This window comes from Hyperoodon ampullatus (genome assembly GCF_949752795.1).
Source record: "Hyperoodon ampullatus genome assembly, chromosome: 13".
NCBI classification, from domain to species: Eukaryota; Metazoa; Chordata; class Mammalia; order Artiodactyla; family Ziphiidae; genus Hyperoodon; species Hyperoodon ampullatus.
In genome coordinates, this window is record NC_136926.1 from 3,319,585 (window position 1) to 3,347,413 (window position 27,829).

The 27,829-nt window shown below is 40.7% G+C and overlaps 1 protein-coding gene across 1 annotated transcript in view; it reads left to right on the top strand.

Moving 5' to 3' along the window:
• TMEM132D (transmembrane protein 132D) overlaps positions 1-27,829 on the top strand; it is a gene marked incomplete at both ends in the record, with an annotated part of 636,473 nt that overhangs the window by 264,344 nt on the left and 344,300 nt on the right. The window contains one exon of the mRNA XM_079717165.1: positions 25,371-25,517. Coding sequence (XP_079573291.1) covers positions 25,371-25,517 — 147 coding nt within the window. The remainder of the gene's footprint in view (positions 1-25,370; positions 25,518-27,829) is intronic.

Sequence of the window (27,829 nt, forward strand, 5' to 3'; positions counted from 1 at the left end):
CACCTCATTACAAATAGTTCAATTTCATTTCTTTTTATGGCTGAGTAATATTCCATTGTATGTATGTGCCACATCTTCTTTACCCATTCATCCAATGATGGACACTTAGGTTGTTTCCATCTCCGGGCTATTGTAAATAGGGCTGCTATGAACATTTTGGTACATGTCTCTTTTTGAATTATGGTTTTCTCAGGGTATATGCCCAGTAGTGGGATTGCAGGGTCATATGGTAGTTCTATTTGTAGTTTTTTAAGGAACCTCCATACCGTTCTCCATAGTGGCTGTACCAATTCACATTCCCACCAGCAGTGCAAGAGTGTTCCCTTTTTTCCACACCCTCTCCAGCATTTATTGTTTCTAGATTTTTTGATGATGGCCATTCTGACTGGTGTGAGATGATATCTCATTGTAGTTTTGATTTGCATTTCTCTAATTAGTAAAGATGTTGAGCATCCTTTCATGTGTTTGTTGGCAGTCTGTATATCTTCTGTGGAGAAATGTCTATTTAGGTCTTCTGCCCATTTTTGGATTGGGTTGTTTGTTTTTTTGTTATTGAGCTGCATGAGCTGCTTATAAATTTTGGAGATTAATCCTTTGTCAGTTGCTTCATTTGCAAATATTTTCTCCCATTCTGAGGGTTGTCTTTTGGTCTTGTTTATGGTTTCCTTTGCTGTGCAAAAGCTTTTAAGTTTCATTAGGTCCCATGTGTTTATTTTTGTCTTTATTTCCATTTCTCTAGGAGGTGGGTCAAAAAGGATCTTGCTGTGATTTATGTCATAGAGTGTTCTGCCTATGTTGTCCTCTAAGAGTTTGATAGTGTCTGGCCTTACATTTAGGTCTTTAATCCATTTTGAGCTTATTTTTGTGTATGGTGTTAGGGAGTGATCGAATCTCATACTTTTACATGTCCCTGTCCAGTTTTCCCAACACCACTTATTGAAGAGACTGTCCTTTCTCCACTGTACATTCCTGCCTCCTTTATCAAAGATAAGGTGACCATATGTCCGTGGGTTTATCTCTGGGCTTTCTATCCTGTTCCATTGATCTATCTTTCTGTTTCTGTGCCAGTACCATACTGTCTTGATTACTGCAGCTTTGTAGTATAGTCTGAAGTCAGGGAGCCTGATTCCTCCAGCTCCATTTTTCGTTCTCAAGATTGCTTTGGCTATTCGGGGTCTTTTGTGTTTCCATACAAATTGTGAAATTTTTTGTTCTAGTTCTGTGAAAAATGCCAGTGGTATTTTGATAGGGATTGCATTGAATCTGTAGATTGCTTTGGGTAGTAGAGTCATTTTCACAATGTTGATTCTTCCAATCCAAGAACATGGTACATCTCTCCATCTATTTGTATCATCTTTAATTTCTTTCATCAGTGTCTTATAATTTTCTGCATACAGGTCTTTTGTCTCCTTAGGTAGGTTTATTCCTAGATATTTTATTCTTTTTGTTGCAATGGTAAATGGGAGTGTTTCCTTGATTTCACTTTCAGATTTTTCATCATTAGTATATAGGAATGCCAGAGATTTCTGTGCATTAATTTTGTATCCTGCAACTTTACCAAATTCATTGATTAGCTCTAGTAGTTTTCTGGTAGCATCTTTAGGATTCTCTATGTATAGTATCATGTCATCTGCAAACAGTGACAGCTTTACTTCTTCTTTTCCAATTTGGATTCCTTTTATTTCCTTTTCTTCTCTGATTGCTGTGGCTAAAACTTCCAAAACTATGTTGAATAAGAGTGGTGAGAGTGGGCAACCTTGTCTTGTTCCTGATCTTAGTGGAAATGGTTTCAGTTTTTCACCATTGAGGACGATGCTGGCTGTGGGTTTGTCATATATGGCCTTTATTATGTTGAGGAAAGTTCCCTCTATGCCTACTTTCTGCAGGGTTTTTATCATGAATGGGTGTTGAATTTTGTCGAAAGCTTTCTCTGCATCTATTGAGATGATCATATGGTTTTTCTCCTTCAATTTGTTAATATGGTGTATCACGTTGATTGATTTGCGTATATTGAAGAATCCTTGCATTCCTGGGATAAACCCCACTTGATCATGGTGTATGATCCTTTTAATGTGCTGTTGGATTCTGTTTGCTAGTATTTTGTTGAGGATTTTTGCATCTATGTTCATCAGTGATATTGGCCTGTAGTTTTCTTTCTTTGTGACATCCTTGTCTGGTTTTGGTATCAAGGTGATGGTGGCCTCGTAGAATGAGTTTGGGAGTGTTCCTCCCTCTGCTATATTTTGGAAGAGTTTGAGAAGGATAGGCGTTAGCTCTTCTCTAAATGCTTGATAGAATTCGCCTGTGAAGCCATCTGGTCCTGGGCTTTTGTTTGTTGGAAGATTTTTTATCACAGTTTCAATTTCAGTGCTTGTGATTGGTCTGTTCATATGTTCTATTTCTTCCTGATTCAGTCTTGGCAGGTTGTGCATTTCTAAGAATTTGTCCATTTCTTCCAGGTTGTCCATTTTATTGGCATAGAGTTGCTTATAGTAATCTCTCACGATCTTTTGTATTTCTGCAGTGTCAGTTGTTACTTCTCCTTTTTCATTTCTAATTCTATTGATTTGAGTCTTCTCCCTTTTTTTCTTGATGAGTCTGGCTAATGGTTTATCAATTTTGTTTATCTTCTCAAAGAACCAGCTTTTAGTTTTATTGATCTTTGCTATTGTTTCCTTCATTTCTTTTTCATTTATTTCTGATCTGATTTTTATGATTTCTTTCCTTCTGCTAACTTTGGGATGTTTTTGTTCTTCTTTCTCTAATTGCTTTAGGTGCAAGGTTAGGTTGTTTAGTCGAGATATTTCCTGTTTCTTAAGGTGGGATTGTATTGCTATAAACTTCCCTCTTAGAACTGCTTTTGCTGCATCCCATAGGTTTTGGGTCGTCGTGTCTCCATTGTCATTTGTTTCTAGGTATTTTTTTATTTCCTCTTTGATTTCTTCAGTGATCACTTCGTTATTAAGTAATGTATTGTTTAGCCTCCATGTGTTTGTATTTTTTATAGCTCTTTTCCTGTAATTGATATCTAGTCTCATAGCATTGTGGTCGGAAAAGATACTTGATACAATTTCAATTTTCTTAAATTTACCAAGGCTTGATTTGTGACCCAAGATATGATCTATCCTGGAGAATGTTCCATGAGCACTTGAGAAAAATGTGTATTCTGTTGTTTTTGGATGGAATGTCCTATAAATATCAATTAAGTCCATCTTGTTTAATGTATCATTTAAAGCTTGTGTTTCCTTATTTATTTTCATTTTGGATGATCTGTCCATTGGTGAAAGTGGGGTGTTAAAGTCCCCTACTATGATTGTGTTACTGTCGATTTCTCCTTTTATGGCTGTTAGTGTTTGCCTTATGTATTGAGGTGCTCCTATGTTGGGTGCATAAATATTTACAATTGTTATATCTTCTTCTTGGATCGATCCCTTGATCATTATGTAGTGTCCTTCTTTGTCTCTTCTAGTAGTCTTTATTTTAAAGTCTATTTTGTCTGATATGAGAATTGCTACTCCAGCTTTCTTTTGGTTTCCATTTGCATGGAATATCTTTTTCCATCCCCTTACTTTCAGTCTGTATGTGTCTCTAGGTCTGAAGTGGGTCTCTTGTAGACAGCATATATATGGGTCTTGTTTTTGTATCCATTCAGCCAATCTGTGTCTTTTGGTGGGAGCGTTTAGTCCATTTACATTTAAGGTAATTATCGATATGTATGTTCCTATTCCCATTTTCTTAATTGTTTTGGGTTCGTTATTGTAGGTCTTTTCCTTCTGTTGTGTTTCTTGCCTAGAGAAGTTCCTTTAGCATTTGTTGTAAAGCTGGTTTGGTGGTGCTGAACTCTCTCAGCTTTTGCTTGTCTGTAAACGTTTTAATTTCTCCATCAAATCTGAATGAGATCCTTGCTGGGTAGAGTAATCTTGGTTGCAGGTTTCTCTCCTTCATCACTTTAATTATGTCCTGCCACTCCCTTCTGGCTTGTAGAGTTTCTGCTGAGAGATCAGCTGTTATCCTGATGGGGATTCCCTTGTGTGTTATTTGTTGTTTTTGCCTTGCTGCTTTTAATATGATTTCTTTGTGTTTAATTTTTGACAGTTTGATTAATATGTGTCTTGGCGTATTTCTTCTTGGATTTATTCTGTATGGGACTCTCTGTGCCTCCTGGACTTGATTAACTATTTCCTTTCCCATATTAGGGAAGTTTTCAACTATAATCTCTTCAAATATTTTCTCAGTCCCTTTCTTTTTCTCTTCTTCTTCTGGAACCCCTATAATTCGAATGTTGGTGCGTTTAATGTTGTCCCAGAGGTCTCTGATATTGTCCTCTGTTCTTTTCATTCTTTTCTCTTTATTTTGCTCTGCATTAGTTATTTCCACTATTTTATCTTCCACCTCACTTATCCGTTCTTCTGCCTCAGTTATTCTGCTATTGATCCCATCTAGAGTATTTTTCATTTCATTTATTGTGTTTTTAATCGATGCTTGATTCATCTTTAGTTCTACTAGGTCCTTGTTAACTGTTTCTTGCATTTTGTCTATTCTATTTCCAAGATTTTGGATCATCTTTACTATCATTATTCTGAATTCTTTTTCAGATAGACTGCCTATTACCTCTTCATTTGTTAGGTCTGGTGGGTTTTTATCTTGCTCCTTCTCCTGCTGTGTGTTTTTCTGTCTTCTCATTTTGCTTATGTTACTGTGTTTGGGGTCTCCTTTTTGCCGGCTGCAGGTTCGTAGTTCCTGTTGTTTTTGGTGTCTGTCCCCAGTGGCTAAGGTTGGTTTAGTGGGTTGTGTAGGTTTCCTGGTCGAGGGGACTAGTGCCTGTGTTCTGGTGGATGAGGCTGGATCTTGTCTTTCTGGTGGGCAGGTCCACGTCTGGTGGTGTGTTTTGGGGTGTCTGCAGACTTTTTATGATTTTAGGCCACCTCTCTGCTAATGGGTGGCGTTGTGTTCCTGTCTTGCTAGTTGTTTGGCATAGGGTGTCCAGCACTGTAGCTTGCTGGTCGTTGAGTGAAGCTGGGTGCTGGTGTTGAGATGGAGATCTCTGGAAGATTTTCGCCGTTTGATATTATGTGGAGCTGGGAGGTCTCTTGTGGACCAGTGTCCTGAAGTTGGCTCTCCCACCTCAGAGGCACAGTACTGACTCCTGGCTCCTCAATTTGGGATGATTTGTTGTCTATTCATGTATTCCACAGATGCAGGGTACATCAAGTTGATTGTGGAGCTTTAATCCGCTGCTTCTGAGGCTGCTGGGAGAGGTTTCCCTTTCTCTTCTTTGTTCTCACAGCTCCCGGGTCTCAGCTTTGGATTTGGCCCCGCCTCTGCGTGTAGGTCGCCGGAGGGCGTCTGTTCTTCACTCAGACAGGAAAGGGTTAAAGGAGCAGCCTCTTCGGGAACTCTGGCTCACTCAGGCCGGGCGGGAGGGAGGGGCACGGAGTGCGGGGCGAGCCTGCAGCGGCAGAGGTCGGCGTGACGTTGCACCAGCCCGAGGCGCGCCGTGCGTTCTCCCAGGGAAGCCGCCCCTGGATCCCGGGACCCCGGCAGTGGCGGGCTGCTCAGGCTCCCGGAAGGGCGGTGTGGACAGTGACCTGCGCTCGCACACGGGCTTCTTGGCGGCGGCAGCAGCAGCCCCAGCGTCCCACGCCCGTCACTGGGCTCCGCGCTTTCAGTCGCGACTCGCGCCCGTCTGTGGAGCCCCTTTAAGCAGCGCTCTTAATCCCCTCTCCTCGCGCAGCAGGAAACCAAGAGGGAAGAACAAGTCTCTTGCCTCTTCGGCAGCTCCAGAGTTTTCCCGGACTCCCTCCCGGCTAGCTGTGGCACATTAGCCCCCTTCAGGCTGAGTTCTCGCCGCCAGCCCCAGTCCTCTCCCTGCGCTCTGACCGAAGCCCGAGCCTCAGCTTCCAGCGCCGCCCGCCCCGGCGGGCGAGCAGACAAGCCTCTCGGGCTGGTGAGTGCCGCTCGGCACCGATCCTCTGTGCGGGAATCTCTCCGCTTTGCCCTACCCAGGTATGTGGGGAGTTTCTTGCCTTTTGGGAGGTCTGGGGTCTTCTGCCAGCGTTCAGTAGGTGTTCTGTAGGAGTTGTTCCACGTGTAGCTGTATTTCTGGTGTATCCGTGAGGAGGAAGGTCGCTGATGGATCTTTTATGACCTAATTCACAGTCTCATAGCATCTCTTTCACCCTCCATGCAAGCCTTCCTCCTCATGGAAGGAGAGACAAGCTCACAGTGTAGGAAGGGCACGTAGGACCAGAGATAGATGCTCTTGGGGTCATCTTGGAAAAGACAGTCTCCCGTATCCGCTAAACACCAAGTGGACTGAGGTGATGAAAGTGAAGCTGAATGGAGATTTTAGTCAACTGATTAAAATGTACAAGCTGTCCCTCCTTATTTATCAAAGTGTCTGTCTTCACCTCGCCTGGATTGCTTTGTAGTGTGCAACCAGCTTAATACTTAGCTTCCAGACAGTGTCATGATTGCAGGGTGGTAATGGCTGTGAAATTGTTCCTTAAGTGTTGTAGAAACTGAAGCAGCCGGCTGCTGACAAATACCAGCCTTGCAGCATGTGGGCTGTGCAGGGCCGCCACGCAGTGTCAACAGAGGAGCTGGTTCAGGTGTGCCACTGAGGATTCTGCTTCAGTGTCGCTCAGGAGTCTCAGGGGTTACAGCACAAAAGAACAGTCTCCAAGGGGCAATCGGAGAGGAGGAATCCTGAGCCATCCCTTGTTGAATAAACCCCCCTTTCCAGGTGTGAAAGCAGAGGGATTAAGGCCTCACCTTTGGCTCCCAAGGTTTCAGCATCAAGTTTCTCTATCAGGATTGTTTTAAATATAAAAATACAGGAAAACACATCACGGTGGAATAATAACTAGCTTCAAAAACGGCACGCATCCCTTATATATGGAATCTAAAATATGACACAAATAAACTTATCTATGGAACAGAAACAGATTCACAGACATAGAGAACAGACTTGTGGTTGCCAAAGGGGAGGGGGCAAAGGGGAGGGGTGGATTGGAAGTTTGGGTTTAGCAGATGCAAACTATTATATATAGAAATGGATAAACAACAAGGTCCTGCTGTAGAGCACAGGGAACTATATTCAATATCCTGTGATAAACCATAATGTAAAAGAATGTAAAAAAGAATGTATATATATGTACAATATAACTGAAATACTTTCCTGCACAGCAGAAATTAACACAATATTGTAGATCAAATATACTGCAATAAAAAATAAATTTAAAAAATGTTTTTTAATTTATAAAAAGAAGTTGCATCAAAAGAAAGATATTGCCAATTTCTATAGGACTATTGAAATACAAAAAAGAACATATATATATGCATAACTTTGCTGTACTGCAGAAATTAACACTGTAAATCAACTATACTTCAATAAAATACATTTTTAAAAATGGAATGTGTCCTTTTTCACCCAGTGAGTGCCATAGATTCTGGAAAATTCTCTCTGTTCTACCCAAAGAATAAATCTTTCCAATGACTACCAGGTCAGTTTGCCTCTCACCTAATCCAGCCTGAGTAAACCTTCACAGATTCTTACTCAAGCTTTCAGTTTACCTGCTACTAGGAAAAGGAGTCAGAGAAGGAGTTCTCTAAGAGACAGTATAGTCTAGGTTATGCGGCTGTAACAAACAACCCCCAGACCTCAGTGCTTTGAAACCACAGTTTTATTTCTCTGTCACATTGCACATCTGCTGGTGCCTCTGCTTTGGTGTATCCTCAGTCGGGGTCCCAGATGATGGGAAAGCCACCATCTGGAGCATTCACAGTCACTGGGGTATGCTTTAACTCCTCCAGCCTCACCAAATGTGATGCATGCCCCTCTAGCCCACATTTCATTGGCCAGAACCACAGGCTCATACCTCATTTCAAAGGGGAGTGAAGAAGTAAATCCTACCTCCTACCTGGAAGAAAAGCTGAATAAAGCCCCACCAACTGCCATGCTCAGCAAGTGACAATACATGTCCTAAGTGTCCCCTCTCCTTTGCGTGTCTTACAGGCCACTCAGGTATTCTAAGGAAACAGCCAGTCTTTCTAATCTCCTTTAAGTCTTTATTTTCTCATTTGTAAGATGAGAAAGTTGATAATTTTTTGGAAATACTTTTGTGTGGGTAAATGACTTTCTTCTTAGTTCAAGGCATCTGCTTGCCTAAGAATGGCCGATTGTAGGATCAACTTTCCCACCCCCATCTTAAAGGTAGGTGTAGTCACGTGACTTGCTTTGGCCAATAACATGTGAAGGCAACTGACAGGTGTGGAATTCAGTGGGGAGCTGGAAGAGTTGAAGCCACCCCAGGGCATTATGGCAGGGAATGGTACACCTTGGAAGTCAAAGAGAGAAATAAAAAGGGTCAATATTCAGGTCCTAACTTCCAAAGTGGGATTCTCTTGTCCTCAGAGAGACCATCCGTTGGAAAGTCAGGTTTATGGAGTGAGAGTAGAATCTCTTGGCAGTCTTCCTGATCCCTGCCTGCCTTGGTCACACGCCATGAGGGAGGCCTGACAGATAAAATCAATAGATTGTGTTATACTGCACAATATATAGGAGGAGGGGGAGAAGAGGATGTGGAAAGACCAAATACCACCTCCAAGGACATAAGTGTGGGGCTGAGGGACTGTGGAAAGAAGAAAAGAGCCAGAGGTAGTGGGAACAGGGTGAGCTGTGTGTCTCTGTTGCCACCAGTGGGTCAGAGAAACCCTGATCAGGAAGAGAGGAATTTGCCAGAAAAGTCATCAGGAACTCCAAGGCCAGAAGGGTCCCTGCTAGCAAGCAGCGTTTGGGTTCTGAGAGGAGATTGCCTACAGGGTTGGTTACTCAACGACCTGATCGTCAGGGCTTGGTGAGGCGAGGTCTAAATTTATGTCAGCCTGATGGTAATTGTGTGCTGTAGAGGTATCCATGGGCCAAGTCCCCATGTATCCTTAGAGGGACAGGGAAGGTAGCTGAGGGTGCAGACTGTCAAGATGGCCAAAAGATACCCTGCGGGGAGAGAAAAGTCGTAGTAGAACATAGTGGGTAAGAGTAGGGCTCCTGGAACTGGCTCTTACCATTTATTAGTTGTGAGACTTTAAGCAACTTGCTTAACTTCTCTGTGCCTCAGTTTCTTCATCTGTAAAATGAGGCTACATCTTATCTCCATAACTGCCCTTGCAAAATTATACCATTTTCTGGACAGGATTCTTTTTTTTTTTTTTAATTGAAGTACACTTGATTTACAGTGTTGTGTTAGTTTCTGCTGTACAGCAAAGTGATTCAGTGATACACATATATACATTCTTTTTTCTATTCTTTTCCATTCTGGTTTATCACAGGATATTGAATAGTGTTCCCTGTGCTCTACAGTAGGACCTTGTTGTTTATCCATTTTTCATATGATAGTTTGCATCTGCTCATCCCAAACTCCCACTCCATCCCTCCCCCACCCCCCTCCCCCTTGGCAACCACACATCTCTTCTCTTTGTTGGATAAGATTCTTTTATGTGGTGTATTGATTTTTCTCTCCAGAAACACAGTATGAGTTGTGATGACGAGGTGTTACTGTGGGTCCATCCACTATGCTGCGGGATGTTGGTGGGGGAAGGTTGTGTGATGAGGAGGGGTACAAGGGGTACACAGGGAAACTCTCTCCTTTCTGCTCCATTTTGCTGTAGACCTAAAACACTCTAAAAAATAAAGTTTATTAATTTAAAAAAAGTGTTATTTAAACATTGAAGGTTTAAGCAAAGACACATTTACTAATTGATTCACTGGAAGCTTTCTAGTCAGTTTTTAGTTGGAGAATATCGGCTAGAACAAATTTTAATTGTCTGTCACGTTTGGGTGGAATTGCATTAATAAAAGGCTGTCCACTAGAGTTCTCAGAGAACCCACTGAACTGACCTTTCTGTGAGTTGGGTTCTGTCCCTCTAAATTCCTAACTCCCAGTACCTGTGGAGATACTGTATTTGGAAATACAGTCTTTGCAGATATAATGAATAAAATATGGTGTTGTGCGCTTAAAAATGTGTTAATGGAGTAGATCTCACATTAAGTGTTCTTATCACATTTTTTTAAAAAAGTAAAGGTAAAAATGAAAAAAAAAAGCCCAAACTCAAAATGATGAAAACAAAATGTAAAACGTGGGATGGAATGGAATTGGATGGATGATAGCTAATGGGGAATTGGTAAGAACAGGCAAGTGTAGATCTTGCTTCAGACATGGTTATGTCAAAAATCCAGAAACAGCAAGTTAAAGCCACCAGATCAATTGAAGAGTATTTAGTAAGAGTTTATCGTGCTTCTAAGAACAGTTCTCCAACTGGGAGCTTTCAAATTCAAAATGAATGTGAAGCTCATAGGCATGACGTTACAGGTTGGCTTATAACATGGACATGAGGATGGTTTAACCTTTACAACTATAGGTTATTACCACGGGGGTTTCCAGATGGCAGGGGATTGGTTCAAAGTGATGATCTTACATCATTTTTAGGAAGATGACTTAAGTTTCTTTTGTGATTATCAGAGGCACTTACAAGACATAAGCCAAGTTCAGTTTCACTTACATTCATGAAAGAAGCTGCACTTCGTTTTGCTGTTGTGGGTAAATGGTTTTGTCTGCTTGAGGAATCTTCAAGCCTGGTCTCCGTTCTTTTCTAACCGTTGGAGTCAGGACTCCAGGACCAGCCAGACTCCATCTGTCTCCTCCAGGCTCCTCGAGTCACTTCAAGCTCGGTCCCTGCACAGCACAATAGCTCAAGTTCCACACCCTCCCAAGGCTCTGGTTACATCAGGGGTGAGAATCCGGTGGGGGGCAGGGGGCGGTTCATTTCTTGTAGATCCTGGAAAATTCCCAAGCCCATCAGTCTGATTGGACTGGACCACTGTGACCAGAAGGAAGAAGAGTGCTGATTGGACTGGACCACTGTGACCAGAAGGAAGAAGAGTGCTGATTGGCTAAGGGTAGCCCCACATGGACCCAAGGCTGTTCCCCAAAGAACTGGAATACTTTCAAGGCAAACCACAAATCCCTGGAAGGCTATCACTGTGGTAAAGAACCTTGTGTGTGAAGCAGCCGGTGTTGTGTTCTGATCCAGCAGTCACCCTGCGCCCAACAGCAGCACACATGCCTGTTACCCTTTGAAGAGATAACTTCTGCTGTGGCCATCACCCCTCATAATTGATTGACACGTATGAGCTTCAGTTTCAGAGAGGGATGTTACAGGAGCACATTTTTCTTTTCTTTTTTCTTGCAAACTGAAAGGCCACCTTTGAAAATGTGCCGACAGAAATGATTCCTATTAAAATACGCATCAAGATACTCCTGAAGAAAAGGAAAGAATATGAAGGCAATAGCCCAGCCAGATATTAAAACGTCATAAGCTATTGTATGTAAAACATTTGGGTACTGGCGCGTGAGAAGGCAGACAGATAGATAAAAGCAAATGGAGAGGCCAAAAGTAAGGCTAAAAAAGATGAATTTAGTGCATATTAAAGATGGCATTTTAAATCAACAGATACTGGGTGAATCATTTAATAAATAGTGCTGGTAGAAACTATATGGGTAAAAAGTAAAGCTAGATCCGTCTTTCACTCACTTCTCACACTAAAATGAATTCCAGATGGATCAAGGGACTAATTTCCTTACTAATCAGTTTTCTAATAGACATTAAAAACGAGACCAACAAAACAATAGAAAAATGGACAAAGGATGTGAACAGGCATTTAGTAAAAAAGGTTATAGGGATATGAAAAAATATTCAGTGCCCCTAAGACTTGATGAAATATTGTTTTTATTAGATCTGTAGTGATCAAAAAGACACATTAAGACACGCTCAGTGAACGTGCAAATTGGTAGAATCTCTCTGAGTGGTAATTTAGCAAGTTCTATCAAAATTGTACATGGGCATCTCTTTCGACTGGGCAATTTCTTTTCTTAGGAATTTACACTGTAGACCTGCTCTGTGTGTGTGCAAAGCTGATTGTGCATGGAAATTCTCTGAAGCACAGATTGTAGTAGCAAAGATTGGAAGCCACCTATGGGTCCATCAGATGACACCAGGCAATTAGATCTTGTTCATATAAATCTGCACACTGGAGTAGTGCATAGAAAGAAGTGGATCTTTAAATGCTGATATAGACGTACTACAAGATACATTTTTAAGTATATGTATAGATAAGATGCATAAAAGTGTGTACAGTGTGTTGCCATTGGTATTTTTTAAAGATCTACATTTCTCAACGTGTTGATCGCCCAGAAAATGGACACTAAACTGGGGAGAAGTAGGGGGATAGAATTCTGCAGTGAAACTTTTTGTATTTCCCCCTTTGTAATATTGGAATATTCACCAACATGCCTGTATGATTATTTTCAATGAAAAAAATGTTAATTAAAAAGTAACGATCCCTTGGGACTTCCCTGGTGGTGCAGTGGTTAAGAATCGTCCTGCTCATGCAGGGGACACGGGTTTGAGCCCTGGTCTGGGAAAATCCCACGTGCCGCAGAGCAACTAAGCCCGTGTGCCACAACTACTGAGCCTGCGCTCTAGAGCCCGCAAGCCACCACTACTGAGCCCATGTGCCACAACTACTGAAGCGCGTGCACAGCAATGAAGACCCAACGCAGCCCCCAAAAAATTAAATACATTTTTAAAAAAAATAATAAAAATATTTCTAAAACAAAAAAAAAGTAACCATCCCTCAGAAAAGGGTCCCTGAAAATATGTTAGCTAACCATAGTTCTGGTTTTAGTTTAGAATGTTTCCCTTAATTAAAGAAGTATATTTAAACAGTCCCTCTAAAACCCTGGTAACCTTGAAGGCTAGAGAAAACAGCAATCCAGCTTTGTTATGTGCTGTAGTGAAATTAGAGGATTGGGGCTCATAAGAGACAATAAAATTAGGTCTTAGCCCAAAGCCGGTAACCAGACACATCCCAGCCCCCAGCGCCTCTCGGTGCCCTGGGAACAGGGAAGAGAGTCTAATGTTCCCAAACACTAGTTACTGAGGAAAGCCAACCAGACTTGCTATTCTGCAAATACTCATCCTGCTTGCTCTGCTGAGATTATGGCCTTGGCGAAATATGGAACGTCTAAGACCAATGTGAACTTCAAGTCTGCATCTTCCACCTCCCACGAGAATGCACGGATGGATTTTTTTTCACTTTGTTTTGCTTTTTTAGGAAAACTGGGGCTTTGGGTAGTGACTTTTGTATGGAAGAGATGGAAGGAGAGTGAAAATTGATTCAAAATAGGTGTCTGGGTTTCTATGTAACAAGGGAAATTAATAATAATAATAATAATGAGAAAAATGATTTTTTACCAGGCATTATGGACTTGGCACACCGTATCTTGTAGAGTTCATTATGTTCGACAAAGAATAGGACTTTTTTTCTTGCATGTATGCTGATTTATTTGATGACTCCACGATGGGAGATTCAGTAGCATTTAAAGAATGAGGTGGCCCTATTCTAATCATGCACATATGGGAAGTTCAGAGTGTGGTCACTTAATGCTTTAGTACCAATGAGGCAAATAACTTGCCCTGTCTTTCCAGAAATGTGATGTGCTCGTGCGACACCTTCTGCATTCCTTTTCCACCTCTTCCCAACTCAGCCATCGTTTATTGGGAGGCTGTGTTGAGAGACCTTGTCTATATCAAGGCTTTGGTTTTCCCAAGGAATCCGTAAACTGGACTCTCACATAATGAGCCGTGGAATATTTAAATAGCATCCTTGACTGTTGGGTGTTGGTCTGTTTTCAGTAGGAATGAGGAAAATTGTACTCCCCGCTCACATGCCAGGCAAAGATCAAATGAAATCTAGAAGATATCCAATGTGTATTGCTGGGGAGGAGGAGAGTTTCCTCTCCCCTTCTAGGTTCTTCTGACTGGTCTAAGAATTAAATTGAGATGAAACAGAGGAACAGGAGAAAATCAAACAAAAGTTTAATCACATGTATACAGGGGAGAGACAACAAAAGCTGAGTAAGTTGCCAGTATGGCCAAAGCTATCACCTTAAATACCATCCTCGATTAAAGACAAAAGAGGATGTTGGGGGTAGGAGTTTAGTACTTTAGTGGGGAGGAAGGCAACTGACATGGAGATGGAAAAGCAAATGTTTGGTGAACAACTGTTTGCTGGGCCAGGCAGGGACAGTGGGACACAGCAAGGTCTCTGACCTCTATGAGTTCCCCTCACCACACCTGGTCCATATTCTTTGCAGGTATCTCTGGTGACAGCTCAGTTCCTGTAACAGGCCCTCTATCAAAATTCTTCAGGCAGTTAGGGGGAAGGTCAAAGTTTCTTCCTAAGTCCTTTGGATCATGTTTGTTTTCAGCTTGAAATAATCTGAATGCCACATTTTGGGGTGGCAAGATTTCCCCCCAAAGTATACCCTTTTCCCTTCTACTTGCCCACGTGGTTTGGTTGCTGGCTTTACCATTTTGCAGGTATGTGGATAATAAAATAAAATCAATCTTCTAAGATACCCACCCCATACTGGGCTCTCCATCTCCCTGTCTTGCTTTCTTTTTCTTCATAGAACTTATAAACATAATAAATGTGTGTGTGAGTGTGTGTGTGTGCTCTGTCTCTCCCACTACAATGTTAGTTCCATGTCAAGAGGAAGCATGTATGTTTTATTCTTAATGAATTTCCAGTACTGTGAATGATGCCTGGAAAACAGGTGGGACTCAGAAAGTGTTTGTTGAATGAACCAATGACCAAGTAAACAAACAAAAGACAGGTTTGGTTTACTCGCCTAGTGTTACTCATAATATTCATGACTTGCTTTAGGCATTTGTATCTTAAGTTTTGGTGGGGGGAGGGGTGCTGGTAGGGGGGGAACCGTCACATCCTCCAAAGCTTCTAACCATTGGTATCCATATTCATCCTGCAGGTGTGCTTCCCATGTGGTGTGCAGCCCCATCTGTCCTATTTCTACTCACCACATCTGTTCTGAATTTGCGCCCTTAGGAAAGATGGGTCCCTGGAACCTTCTTATGAATGAACTGAGAGTCAGAGGAAAACCAGATCCTTGGAAAGACTGAGGATTATGTACAGGACTCGTTTAGCTCTAGAATGGCTTTTTTTTTAATTAAAAATATCTCATTCATATTTATTGCATATTTTCAGGTTTATAGTATAAATATTTATAATTTTCCAATAGCAATTTTTAATACTCTGAATATGTGCATAAATGTAGATAATTTCCCAATGGGGAAATGTGGATAATTTCCCAATGGGGAAAGACAGGTTTCTCATCAGTTAATCGGAAAGGATGCCACTAACTAAACCCACAACACCTGGCAGTGTGTTGCATCCTTCTGTTACCCAGCATATGAGAGGTGGGATGTGGTGGAGCAGAAACAAAATGCGTACACACCACACAGCTCGGATCCCACGCTGCTGGCTGTTGCCGTTGTTGCTGGATACTGTGCTTGGAGCACACACATGCACACATATATGTGTGTATGTACGTGTGTGTATATATGGGCATGTGTCTGTATATACGCATGCATAATGTGTGTTTATGTGAGTGCCTATATCTGTGTGTATATGTGTATATATGTATATATGTGTGTATGTATACATATTGTGCCTACATGTATGTCCGTGTATGTATGTCTATGTGTGTATATGTTTATGTGTGTGCATGTGTATTGTCACTGTGTGCATATGTGTGTCTATGTGTGTGTATATGTATGTCTAGATGTGTGTATATGTATGCGTATATTTGTGTATATATGTATGTATGTGTATATATGTGTGTATATATGTATGTGTGTATATGTCTGTGTATATATGTATATATCTCTGTGTTTATATTTGTGTGCATATATATGTGTGTGTTTTTATGTTTGCATTTGTATATATGTCTACGTATGGATATATTTGTGTGTGTATATGTGTATGTGTATATATATGTATGTGTATATATATATGTGTGTGTATACACACACACACACACACACACACACACACACACACAATAGCTCTGTTATGTTTTAAAAACACAATATACCTTTAAGCCAAGCAGTGTTTATTCCAGTCCACAGTGCATGTGCATTCTATGGTGGGGAAATTATGGCTTTTCCCCAAATCACTATAGTAGATATATTATTAAGTGTAAATATATAACAAACGTGTTTGGAAATCAAGTGCTATGTTTATCTCTGTGTAATGAAGCTTTCAGTGTAACCTGTATTTATTGAACCACAAGTAGGTTATAAAACTTCCACTAATGAACGTAAGTAACTCAGCTGTCATAAACAAAGGAAGTAATTAGCATTTGGTTCAGACCCAGTGAAGCCAAATTTCACATGCTCTAAGGATTATCTTAATAGTTCCAAAACGCTGCCACTTACAACTCTAAGTGTTTCAAAACTATGAACCCAACATAAACCGTGTTCAGTGTATAACATAGATGTGTCTCTGAGAAATAACCACTCGATTTCTTGCACACATTCATTCTTGCTGTACATACTGTATTCAGTGATGTCTCTTGATCAGGGACCTCTTATCCAGTTCAGAACATCTGAAATATGCTGTAGACATGTGTCTTCTCTTATGAAGACATTGTGTCTACAAAAGACAATTTCCTATTGCCCTGCACTAAATTTCAGAATCTCCCCTTAGAAATAATGCTATAAATTACAACTTTGTGTAGCTGCCCTAGAATTATTAGTAACAGATATCAGGTACTTCTGGGTTAAATATGCAACCATGTTCTTTCCTAAGAACTTGAAAATGATTCATTGGAGAACGATTATCTGAATTCCAAGTGACCTACCTGTGAATAAAATTTAAGAAAAATAGGAGCCCATTCTATATCAGAAAAGGCCTAGCTACTGACAGTTCCTGTATAATAAAAAGATTGCCAAATCCAGGTTGATGACCTATTTATTTAAAGCAAATTTGATTCAATAAAATTCCAGTACACAGTAATTGGGACAGCACTTAGAATTCGTCTTAATATAATAGCAGCTGTCCATAGTGAATTGAACTTTTTTTCATCACCCCATCTTAGTTGCTTACAATTTAAATGAGGAATCATAGCATGTGTCACCAAAAGGTCAGATGGTTTCTGGCCTGTGCATGCAATTCCCAATTTATAAATGACTGCGTTCAAAACATTGGCTTCTACAAGGATTATTTACAACACAAAACATTTTTACATGGCACTCACCTTCTAAAAATGCTAGCTTTAGCCCTGGGGGCCACATGTGAGAAGCGATTCCTCTTGTCTTTGTAGACCAGTCAAATCAGTATGTGTTTTGGGGTCCCCAAGACCACCCCTGTGTTTGATGACTTGCTAGAAAAACTCAACAGGACTCAGTGTAGAGTCATAATCATGGATAAGATTTATTACAGCAAAAGGACACAAAGCAAATTCAGCAAAGGAAGAAGGCACATGGGGCAGAGTCTGTGGGAACCAGGCACAAGCTCAGGAAAGTCCACTCCCAAGGAATCATACAGGATGCTCTTCACCCCTCCAGCAATGAGTTGTGACAACAGGGGTAAACTGTTGTCTGTCTGAAAAGCTCATCCAAGCCTGGGGGCCAAGAATTTTTACTGGGGGCGGGTCCTCTGGGCACCATTGCCTGGCAGGCACCATACCTCCAGATCACCAGAAAGAAAGCAGGTGTCCAGCAGCAGCTATATTGTTTGTACAAAAAGCATAGGCTCAGTGTTCCCCTCTTATTAAGGAGTTGGGGAACCCCTCCTGAAATCCAAGTTTCCAGATGCCAGTCAGGGGCCAGCCTTGCCAGTAGGCCTTTCTAGGGTGGTGGTCTCAGAGCTGCAATGTTAACTCTTCTGCACAGTATGTCTTCTAGTTGTTTCTGTGGGAGAGAGCGTTCTTAGTTCTATTAGGCATGTCCTTTTCTCGCCAAGTGCCAGTCCTAAACACATCAGTCCTAAACACATCATCTTTTCCTCCTGCCTGGCTCCTGATATCAGGGGGTGGCCTGGATCATCTCCTCTGATGACAAGAGCGAGGTTTTAAGAGATGGACTCAGGACCCACCTCCTTGCCTCTGTGTTCATACAGGTGCCACGGTTGTAAATCTGGGGAGTGTACCTCCTCCAGGGCTGCCCCTCCTGGCAGCATCTCCCACCCAGTCACCCATCAGACTGCTCCATTTGTCCCCTGGCTTTCTTGCTTCAGAAACCTTTTGATTTTCCTCAAGGGACTAAGAAAAGAAAACACAACAGGAAACATGAATTTTTGCAGCAGTTTATACATCTAACTGTTTGTGATGTATTGCACTGTCCTTTTACTATATCCCTACCATTCCATATATGTTTTTATTTTAACATCTTTATTGGACTACAATTGCTTTATAATTTGTGTTAGTTTCTGCTGTATAAAAGAGTGAATCAGCTATTCGTATACATATATCCCCATATCTCCTCCCTCTTACGTCTCCCTCCCACCCTCCCTATCCCACCCCTCTAGGTGGTCACAAAGCACCAAGCTGATCTCCCTGTGCTATGAGGCTGCTTCCCACTAGCTATCTATTTTACATTTGGTAGTGTATATATGTCCATGCCACTCTCTCACTTCGCCCCAGCTACCCCTCCCCTCCCCATGTCCTCAAGTCCACTCTCTACGTCTGCAACTTTATTCCTGTCCTGCCCCTAGGTTCTTCAGAACCTTTTTTTTAAAATTTAGATTCCATATACATGTGTTAGCATACGATATTTGTTTTTCTCTTTCTGACGTACTTCACTGTGTATGACAGACTCTAGGTCCATCCACCTCACTACAAATAACTCAATTTCATTTCTTTTTATGGCTGAGTAATATTCCACTGTATATATGTGCCACATCCTCTTTATCCATTCATCTGTTGATGGACACCTAGGTTGCTTCCATGTCCTGGCTATTGTAAATAGTGCTGCAGTGAACATTGTGATACATGAGTCTTTTCGAATTATGATTTTCTCAGGGTATATGCCCAGTAGTGGAATTGCTGGGTCATATGGTAGTTCTATTTTTAGTTTTTTAAGGAACCTCCATACTGTTCTCTATAGTGGCTGTATCAATTTACATTCCCACCAACAGTGTAGGAGGGTTCCCTTCTCTCCACACCCTCTCCAGCATTTATTGTTTGTAGATTTTTTGATGATGGCCATTCTGACCGGCGTGAGGTGATACATCATTGTAGTTTTGACTTGCATTTCTCTAATGATTAGTGATGTTGAGCATCCTTTCATGTGTTTGTTGGCAATCTGTATATCTTCTTTGGAGAAATGCCTATTTAGGTCTTCTGCCCATTTTTGGATTGGGTTGTTTATTTTTTTGATGTTGAGCTGCGTGAGCTTCTTGTATATTAATCCTTTGTCAGTTTCTTCATTTGCAAATATTTTCTCCCATTCTGAGGGTTGTCTTTTTGTCTTGTTTATGGTTTCCTTTGCTGTGCAAAAGCTTTTAACTTTCATTAGGTCCCATTTGTTTATTTTTGTTTTTATTTCCATTTCTCTAGGAGGTGGGTCAAAAAGGATATTGCTGTGATTTATGTAAAAGAGTGTTCTTCCTATGTTTTCCTCTAAGAGTTTTATAGTGTCTGACCTTACATTTAGGTCTTTAGTCCATTTTGAGTTTATTTTTGTGTATGCTGTTAGGAAGTGTTCTAATTGCATTCTTTTAAATGTAGCTGTCCAGTTTTCCTAGCACCACTTATTGAAGAGGCAGTCTCTTCTACATTGTATATTCTTGCCTCCTTTATCAAAGATAAGTTGACCATATGTGCATGGGTTTATCTCTGGGCTTTCCATCCTGTTCCATTGATCTATATTTCTGTTTTTGTGCCAGTACCATACTGTCTTGATTACTGTAGCTTTGTAGTATAGTCTGAAGTCCAGGAGTCTGATTTCTCCAGCTCTGTTTTTCCTTCTCAAAATTGCTTTGGCTATTCAGGGTCTTTTGTGTTGCCATACAAATTGTGCAATTTTTGGTTCTAGTTCTGTGCAGAATGCCTTTGATAGTTTGATAGTGATTGCATTGAATCTGTAGATTGCTTTGGGTAGTAGAGCCATTTTCACAATGTTGATTCTTCCAATCCAAGAACATGGTATATCTCTCCATCTGTTTGTATCATCTTTAATTTCTTTCATCAGTGTCTTATTGTTTTCTGCATACAAGTCTTTTGTCTCCTTAGGTAGGTTTATTCCTAGGTATTTTATTCTTTTTGTTGCAATGGTAAATGGGAGTGTTTCCTTAATTTCTCTTTCAGATTTCTTCATCATTCGTGTATAGCTATGCAAGAGATTTCTGTGCATTAATTATGTATCCTGCTACTTTACCAAATTCACTGACTAGCTCTAATAGTTTTCTGGTAGCATCTTTAGGATTCTCTATGTTTAGTATCATGTCATCTGCAAACAGTGACAGCTTTATTTCTTCTTTTCTGATTTGGATTCCTTTTATTTCTTTTTCTTCTCTGATTGCTGTGACTAAAGCTTCCAAAACTGTGTTGAATAATAGTGGTTTTGTGGATATCCTTGTCTTGTTCCTAATTTTAGAGGAAATGGTTTCAGTTTTTCACCATTGAGAATGATGTTGGCTTGTCATATATGGCCTTTATTATGCTGAGGTAAGTTCCCTCTATGTCTACTTTCTGGAGGGCTGTTATCATAAATTCGTGTTGAATTTTATCAGAAGCATTTTCTGCATCTATTGAGTTTATCATATGGTTTTTATCTTTCAGTTTGTTAATATGGTGTATAACATTGATTGGTTTGCATATATTGAAGAAACCTTGCATTCCTGGGATAAACCCCACTTGATCATTGTGTATGATCATTTTCGTGTGGTGTTGGATTCTGTTTGCTAGTATTTTGTTGAGGATTTTTGAATCTATGTTCATCAGTGATACTGGTCTGTAGTTTTCTTTATTTGTGACATCTTTGTCTGGTTTTGGTATCGGTGATGGTGGCCTCATAGAATGAATTTGGGAGTGTTCCTCCCTCTCCTATATTTTGGAAGAGTTTGAGAAGGGTAGGTGTTAGCTCTTCTGTAAATGTTTGACAGAATTGTCCTTTGAAGCCATCTGGTCCTGGGCCTTTGTTTGTTGGAAGATTTTTAATCACAGTTTCAATTTCAGTGCTTGTGATGATCTGTTCATATTTTCTATTTCATCCTGATTCAGTCTTGGAAGGTTGTGCTTTTCTAAGAATTTGTCTATTTCTTCCGGTTGTCCATTTTATTGGCATATAGAGTTGCTTGTAGTAATCCCTCAAGATTCTTTGTATTTCTGCAGGGTCAGTTGTTGCTTTTCCTTTTTCATTTCTAATTCTGTTTATTTGAGTCTTCTCCCTTTTTTTCTTGATGTGTCTGGCTAATGGTTTATCAGTTTTGTATATCTTCTCAAAGAACCAGCTTTTAGTTTTATTGATCTTTGCTATTGTTTTCTTCATTTCTTTTTCATTTATTTCTGAGCTGATCTTTATGATTTCTTTCCCTCTGCTAACTTTGGGGGGTTTTTGTTCTTCTTTCTCTAATTGATTTAGATGTAAGGTTAGGTTGTTTATTTGAGATTTTTCTTGTTTCTTGAGCTAGGACTCTATTGGTATAAACTTCCCTGTTAGAACTGCTTTTGCTGCATCCCATAGGTTTTGTGTTTTCATTGTCATTTTTTTCTAGGTATTTTTTTATTTCCTCCTTGATTTCTTCAGTGATCTCTTGTTATTTAGTAACATATTGTTTAGCCTCCATATGTTTGTATTTTTAACATTTTTTTTCCTGTAATTGGTATCTAGTCTCATAGCATTGTAGTTGGAAAAGCCACTTGATATGATTTCAGCTTTCTTAAATTTACCAAGGCTTGATTGATTTGTGACCCACAATATGATCTATCCTGGTGAATGTTCCATGAGCACTTGAGAAGAAAGTGTATTCTGTTGTTTTTGGATGGAATGTCCTATAAATATCAGTTAAGTCCATCTTGTTTAATGTGTCATTTAAAGATTGTGTTTCCTTATTAATTTTCATTTTGGATGATATGTCCATTGGTGAAAGTGGGGTGTTAAAGTCCCTTGCTATGACTGTGTTACTGTTGATTTCCTCTTTTATGGCTGTTAGTATTTGCTTTATGTATAGAGGTGCTCCTATGTTGGGTGCATAAATACTTATCTTCTTGGATTGATCCCTTGATTATTGTGTGGTGTCCTTCTTTGTCTCTTCTAATAGTCTTTATTTTGAAGTCTACTTGTCTGATATGAGAATTGCTGCTCCAGCTTTCTTTTGATTTCCATTTACATGGAATATCTTTTTCCATCCCTTCAGTTTCAGTCTGTATGTGTCTCTAGGTCTGAAGTGGGTCTCATATAGACAGCATATCTACGGGTCTTGTTTCTGTATCCATTCAGCTAGTCTATGTCTTTTGGTTGGAGCATTTAATCCATTAACATTTAAAGTAATTATTGATAGATATGTTCCTATTCCTATTTTCTTCATTCTTTTGGGTTTGTTTTTGTAGGTCTTTTCCTTCTCTTGTGTTTCCTGCCTAAAGAAGTTCCTTTAGCATTTGTTGTAAAGCTGGTTTGATGGTGCTGAATTCTCTTAGCTTTTGCTTGTCTGTAAAGGTTTTAATTTCTCTGTCGAATCTGAATGAGATCCTTGCTGGGTATAGTAATCTTGGTTGTAGGTTCTTCCCTTTCATCACTTTAAATATGTCCTGCCACTCCCTTCTGGCCTGCAGAGTTTCTGCTGAAACAGCTGTTAACCTTATGGGGATTCCCTTGTATGTTAATTGTTGCTTTTACCTTGCTGCTTTTAATATTTTTTCTTTGTATTTAATTTTTGATCATTTGATTAATATGTTTCTTGGTGTGGTTCCTCTTGGATTTATCCTGTATGGGACTCTCTACACTTATTGAACTTGATTCACTATGTCCTTTCCCATATTAGGGAAGTTTTCAACTATAATCTCCTCAAATATTTTCTCAGTCCCTTTCTTTTTTCTCTTCTTCTGGGACCCCTATAATTTGAATGTTGGTGCATTTAATGTTGTCCCAGAGGTCTCTGAGTCTGTCCTCAATTCTTTTCATTCTTTTTTCTTTATTCTGCTCTGAAGTAGTTATTTCCACTATTTTATCTTCCAGGTCACTTATCCGTTCTTCTGCCTCGGTTATTCTGCTATTGATTCCTTCTAGAGAACTTTAAATTTCACTTATTGTGTTGTTCATCACTGTTTGTTTGCTCCTTTGTTCTTCTAGGTCCTTGTTAAACGTTTCTTGTATTTTTTTCTATTCTATTCCCAAGATCTTGGATCATCTTTACTCTCATTACTCTGAATTCTTTTTCAGGTAGACTGCCTATTTCCTCTTCATTTGTTTGGTTTGGCGGGTTTTTACCTTGCCCCTTCATCTGCTGTGTATTGCTCTGTCTTCTCACTTTGCTTAACTTACTGTGTTGAGGTCTCCTTTTGCAGGCTGCAGTTTCGTAATTCTCGTTGTTTTTGGTGTCTGCCCGCAGTGGATAAGGTTGGTTCAGTGGCTTGTGTAGGCTTCCTGGCAGAGGGGACTGGTGCCTGTGTTCTGGTGGTTGGGGCTGGATTATGTCTTTCTGGTGGGCAGGTCCACGTCTGGTGGTGTGTTTTGGGGTGTCTATGGACTTATTATGATTTTAGGCAGCCTCTCTGCAAATGGGTGGGGTTGTGTTCCTGTCTTGCTAGTTGTTTGGCATGGGGCGTCCAGCACTGGAGCTTGCTCGCCCTTGGGTGGAGCTGGGTCTTAGCGTTGAGGTGGAGATCTCTTGGAGAGCTCTCACCGAACGATATTCCATGGGGCTGGGAGGTCTTTGGTGGTCCAATATCCTGAACTCGGCTCTCCCACCTCTGAGGCTCAGGCCTGACACCATGGTGCCGGAGCACCATGACTCTGTCAGCCACACGGCAGATGAGTGGTTTATTACCGAAGATATTAAAGCACAGGAACCAACAGCCAGATGAAGAGATTCGTAGGGTGAGGTCGAGAACAAAGAAACGTCAGTCCTCTTGGAGTTTGGAGCCCAGCATGGTGGCACGTAGTGGCATTCTTCTTCACCACCCTGGAGGCTCTCTGAAACCCCTCCTTTTGGATTTTAATGGTGGCTTCACACAGTCATCGTTGATTAAATCCTTAGGCATTGCTGATTAATTCAACCTCCAGAACCTTTCTCCTCCTTCTGGGTAATTGGGGCGGGGGAGTCCCATATATGTTTTTTCACTTGAAATCTCTTAGAGAAACATTAGGGCAAATACTAGGAAACCAGTTTTGCTGCACATCCTTCTGCCTGTCTCATCCAGCTTCTCTGATATCCTAGAGAAAAACCTATAAGCGTGTCACCTGTCCCTTTCCATGAATGAAGGAAGGAAGGAATAAGTGAATGGAAGAGAGAAACAATAAGCCAAGTCTGTGATGGAGGGCACACCTCCTTTGGCAAATTTGTCTAACGTCTGAGCAGATGTTAGGTCTCAGGACAGGGACTGGCCAGTGTTGGGTAACAAAGGACTTGAGCAGGTCAAGTAAGTGTCTTCAGCACCAGGAAAGTTTATGTGATGCCAAGGAAAGCACTGAGCCTGGGTGGACTAGCGCCGTGGTTGGGAGCCGTTTCAAATCCTGGGTCACCTGCCACCTGATCCCCCTGGTTGCTCAGTGAAAATTAAAATGGTACTGACCTCACAGGGCTTGTGTGAGAGTGAAATTAGATAAAACTGCCATGAACTCAGAAGAGCACCTGGTTTGTTGTGATAGTGATGATAATGGGACGAGGGTCCTGCTGATGACAATGATGACGATGATGTCATGGGAGGACCACAAGCGTAGAAGTCAGGCGCATCTGTGCACCTCTCAGCACCTGTGTTTTGCTATGGACCATCATGATTCCCGAACCTGAGCTGCAGCCCCTCCCCACCTTTGAACTTGGAACGTTGCTTGGGAAATTAGATGAGATAATACAGACGAACGGTCCATCAGTGCCTGGCATGGAAAAGGCATTCAAAGAATGTGCATTGTTATTTTTAATCCCACTTTTGCAGTGTTAATGAATTTCCTTTTTCTATTTAGTTTTAACAGTCTAAGGGTATTCAGTTAATTTTCTTAAAAGTAAAGCCTTCCACTAGCACAGCGTTACTCTGTTTCTTTATGTGACTGATGCTTGCCTATGTCAGTGTACTGTTCCTAGCTCCCCTGTTAAAGGAAGGAATGACTGGGGGGAAAATTAGGGCAGATGGATTGGAAGGGGATTGCCAATGTGTGATTAAATTCTATTAAACATGAGCTTACACCTGGCAGGCAACTATGGGCCATTAAGTGCACTGTGTCCCCAGAAGCAGCGGTAACCCAGGGATGCCCCAGAGCCGTCTCAGCTGTGCATTTGCTGTCTCCAACAGGGTAAAGGTGATGAAAGGCATGAGCATCATTGGGGTGAGAGCCAGCAGCCCTTCCGTGTGGGAGGTTAAGAAGAGCACGGATTACGCTGGGAAGTACACACCAGCTGTCATCGTTTGTCAGAAGAAATCAGCTGGCTCGGAAAACAGGTGAGTCCCAGCGGCCTGCCATATATTCAGATTAGCTGCAACGGTGGCCTCCTTTTTCCCAAATTTGCTGACAGCCACTTTCACCGTGATTTGCACTTGGGGTGCATCGTCTGTATTATTAGTGCTTCCAGGTGAGATGGATAGAATCCTTCACTTGGAAAAAGGTGGGCTATTATTCACAGTGGACCTACTTACAATCCCAGCACAGCTCCGGGTCACCTGCAGGGACTACTCCATGCAAATGGAATTTATCTCAAAATGATGTTCCACTGCAACACGGCCTCTTTCTAATCCATATGATTAGGTAAAACGAAAAGCCTGGGCAGTTCTGATAAAATGGCCCATTTTGCAAGTGTTTCAAACAAGGGTTTGTTGTAAAACAAAACAAAACAAAACACCCAGAGCTTGTAGATCTCATGGCACACAAAGGTGCCTTTAACATTTGCCATGTCGTTTAAATATAATTCGTGGATTGCATTTTGTGCTGGGATTTTCTGATGGACCTGTGAATGATCTGCTGTGGAATTATAGGGAATTGTGACTCTGTCTCTGATACCCACCAAGTTAGAAACAGTCTATTCACAGCTGGGCAGAGACTTGGAAACTCAGTGGTTATTGATTTATTTCTGTTTCCTGAAACCTCATTTGTGGCTCCAAAATATTTCTGATCTGGTCATCTGTTTTTGCCACTTTTAGGTTGGTTGATTTTTGCTCTTTATGTTGCTGGCAATTGAAATAATTATGAATGGACCAATCCTAGGTATGTAGCATTATTTTAGGAGTCAGCTTTTTGAACTTTATAGCTCAATGTTTGGAAAATATTTATTTTCGATTATTTATTCTAATATAGAGGTCATGAATCTCAGCTGACGGCTATTCTGCTTTTTGGGGGTTTATTTCCAAAGAGCACTGGATGCCAGTTTCGGGGTGATGTGATGTGGATTTCGCTCTGTGCTCTGTTTCATGTGGGTGCTCTGGGATTCGTGTTATCAACTGTCAAGCTCTGGCCTGTGACTGTCCTTTTGTGACCAGTGTTTCAAGATGTTTTTCTTGAAGATTTGCTTGTAGAGCAGATGAGAGGGGAAAAGAAGAAGTCTGTATCTGAGTTCTGCCCCAAATGTTTACATAGTAATGCTGTGCCACACAGAGTACCTTCATGAGCTTACAAATAAGCTCACTTCCAAAGGTGTCTGAGCCAGTGATATGATTTGGGAAATAAGATGCCACCTCCGTGAAAGATTTCCTTTGTGTTGCGAAGTTAGCAAAAATTAGGAAGGATAGATAGATAGGCAGATAGGTAGGTAGCTCGGTAGATAGATAATGATAGGTAGACGAGATGGATATAGATAGCTAGCTAGATAGATAGATAGATAGATGATAGATGGATAGATATTTTACTCTTCTTTACCAGAAAGAGCGGGGGGATTTGGGAGAAGTCTCAACCAATGTGCTGATTTTCCCTCTTGTTTCTTCTTGCTATTTACTCTGCGGGTTAGTGGGAGTAGTAGTGATTGTAGTGTTAAATATGAAATGCAGAGAGATTTGAACCGTTTTGAAACATTTTATTGAATTTCTGGCTAAGTATTCATTCAGTTCGTCTTGGGAATGGAGAAATAAGGAAACTGTCCAAGGGCAGCTCATCCCCATTAAGGTATAAAGTGTAAGCTGCCTTTTTATGGATCAAATACGACAGGTACTCCCAAGGGGTTTTAACACTTCCTTAAATGAAACAAAAAACCAACAGCTCTAGAACATATCAAATCATACATATGTGTGGTCCTGGCCATTTTTCCCCCCTTTTATCTGTAACATTATCTTCTTTAAGAAACAAATTCCCTGAATGGACTATCAACTGAGTCCTTCAAAGGTCTGGTATCAGCATGCCATTCACTATGGAGAATATTCCTTATCCCTTTGTAGATTCTGAAGTCAGTTTTCTATTTCCTGCTATGGGTTTGGATGATGGAAGAAGCATATGTACACACACAGACATACAAAAACACACATATGTATGTCTATGTATGTAATATATGTGTACGTGTATATATAGAATACTGTATGTGCATATACAGTACATTATGTGTCTTTGTAATACATCATATATGTATACATAGTATATGTATAGTATATGTATACATAGTTTGTGTATACAGAACATATATATGATATAGGTGTTTAAATATGTGCCTATATACACATGTACATTTTTATGTGATTTATGTACTCACGTGTGTTATGATGATGCAGAGGTTTATTCTCTTTTTTTGGAATCCAGTTCTTACACTGCAGCCAGGAAGGCTTTGCTTAATGAG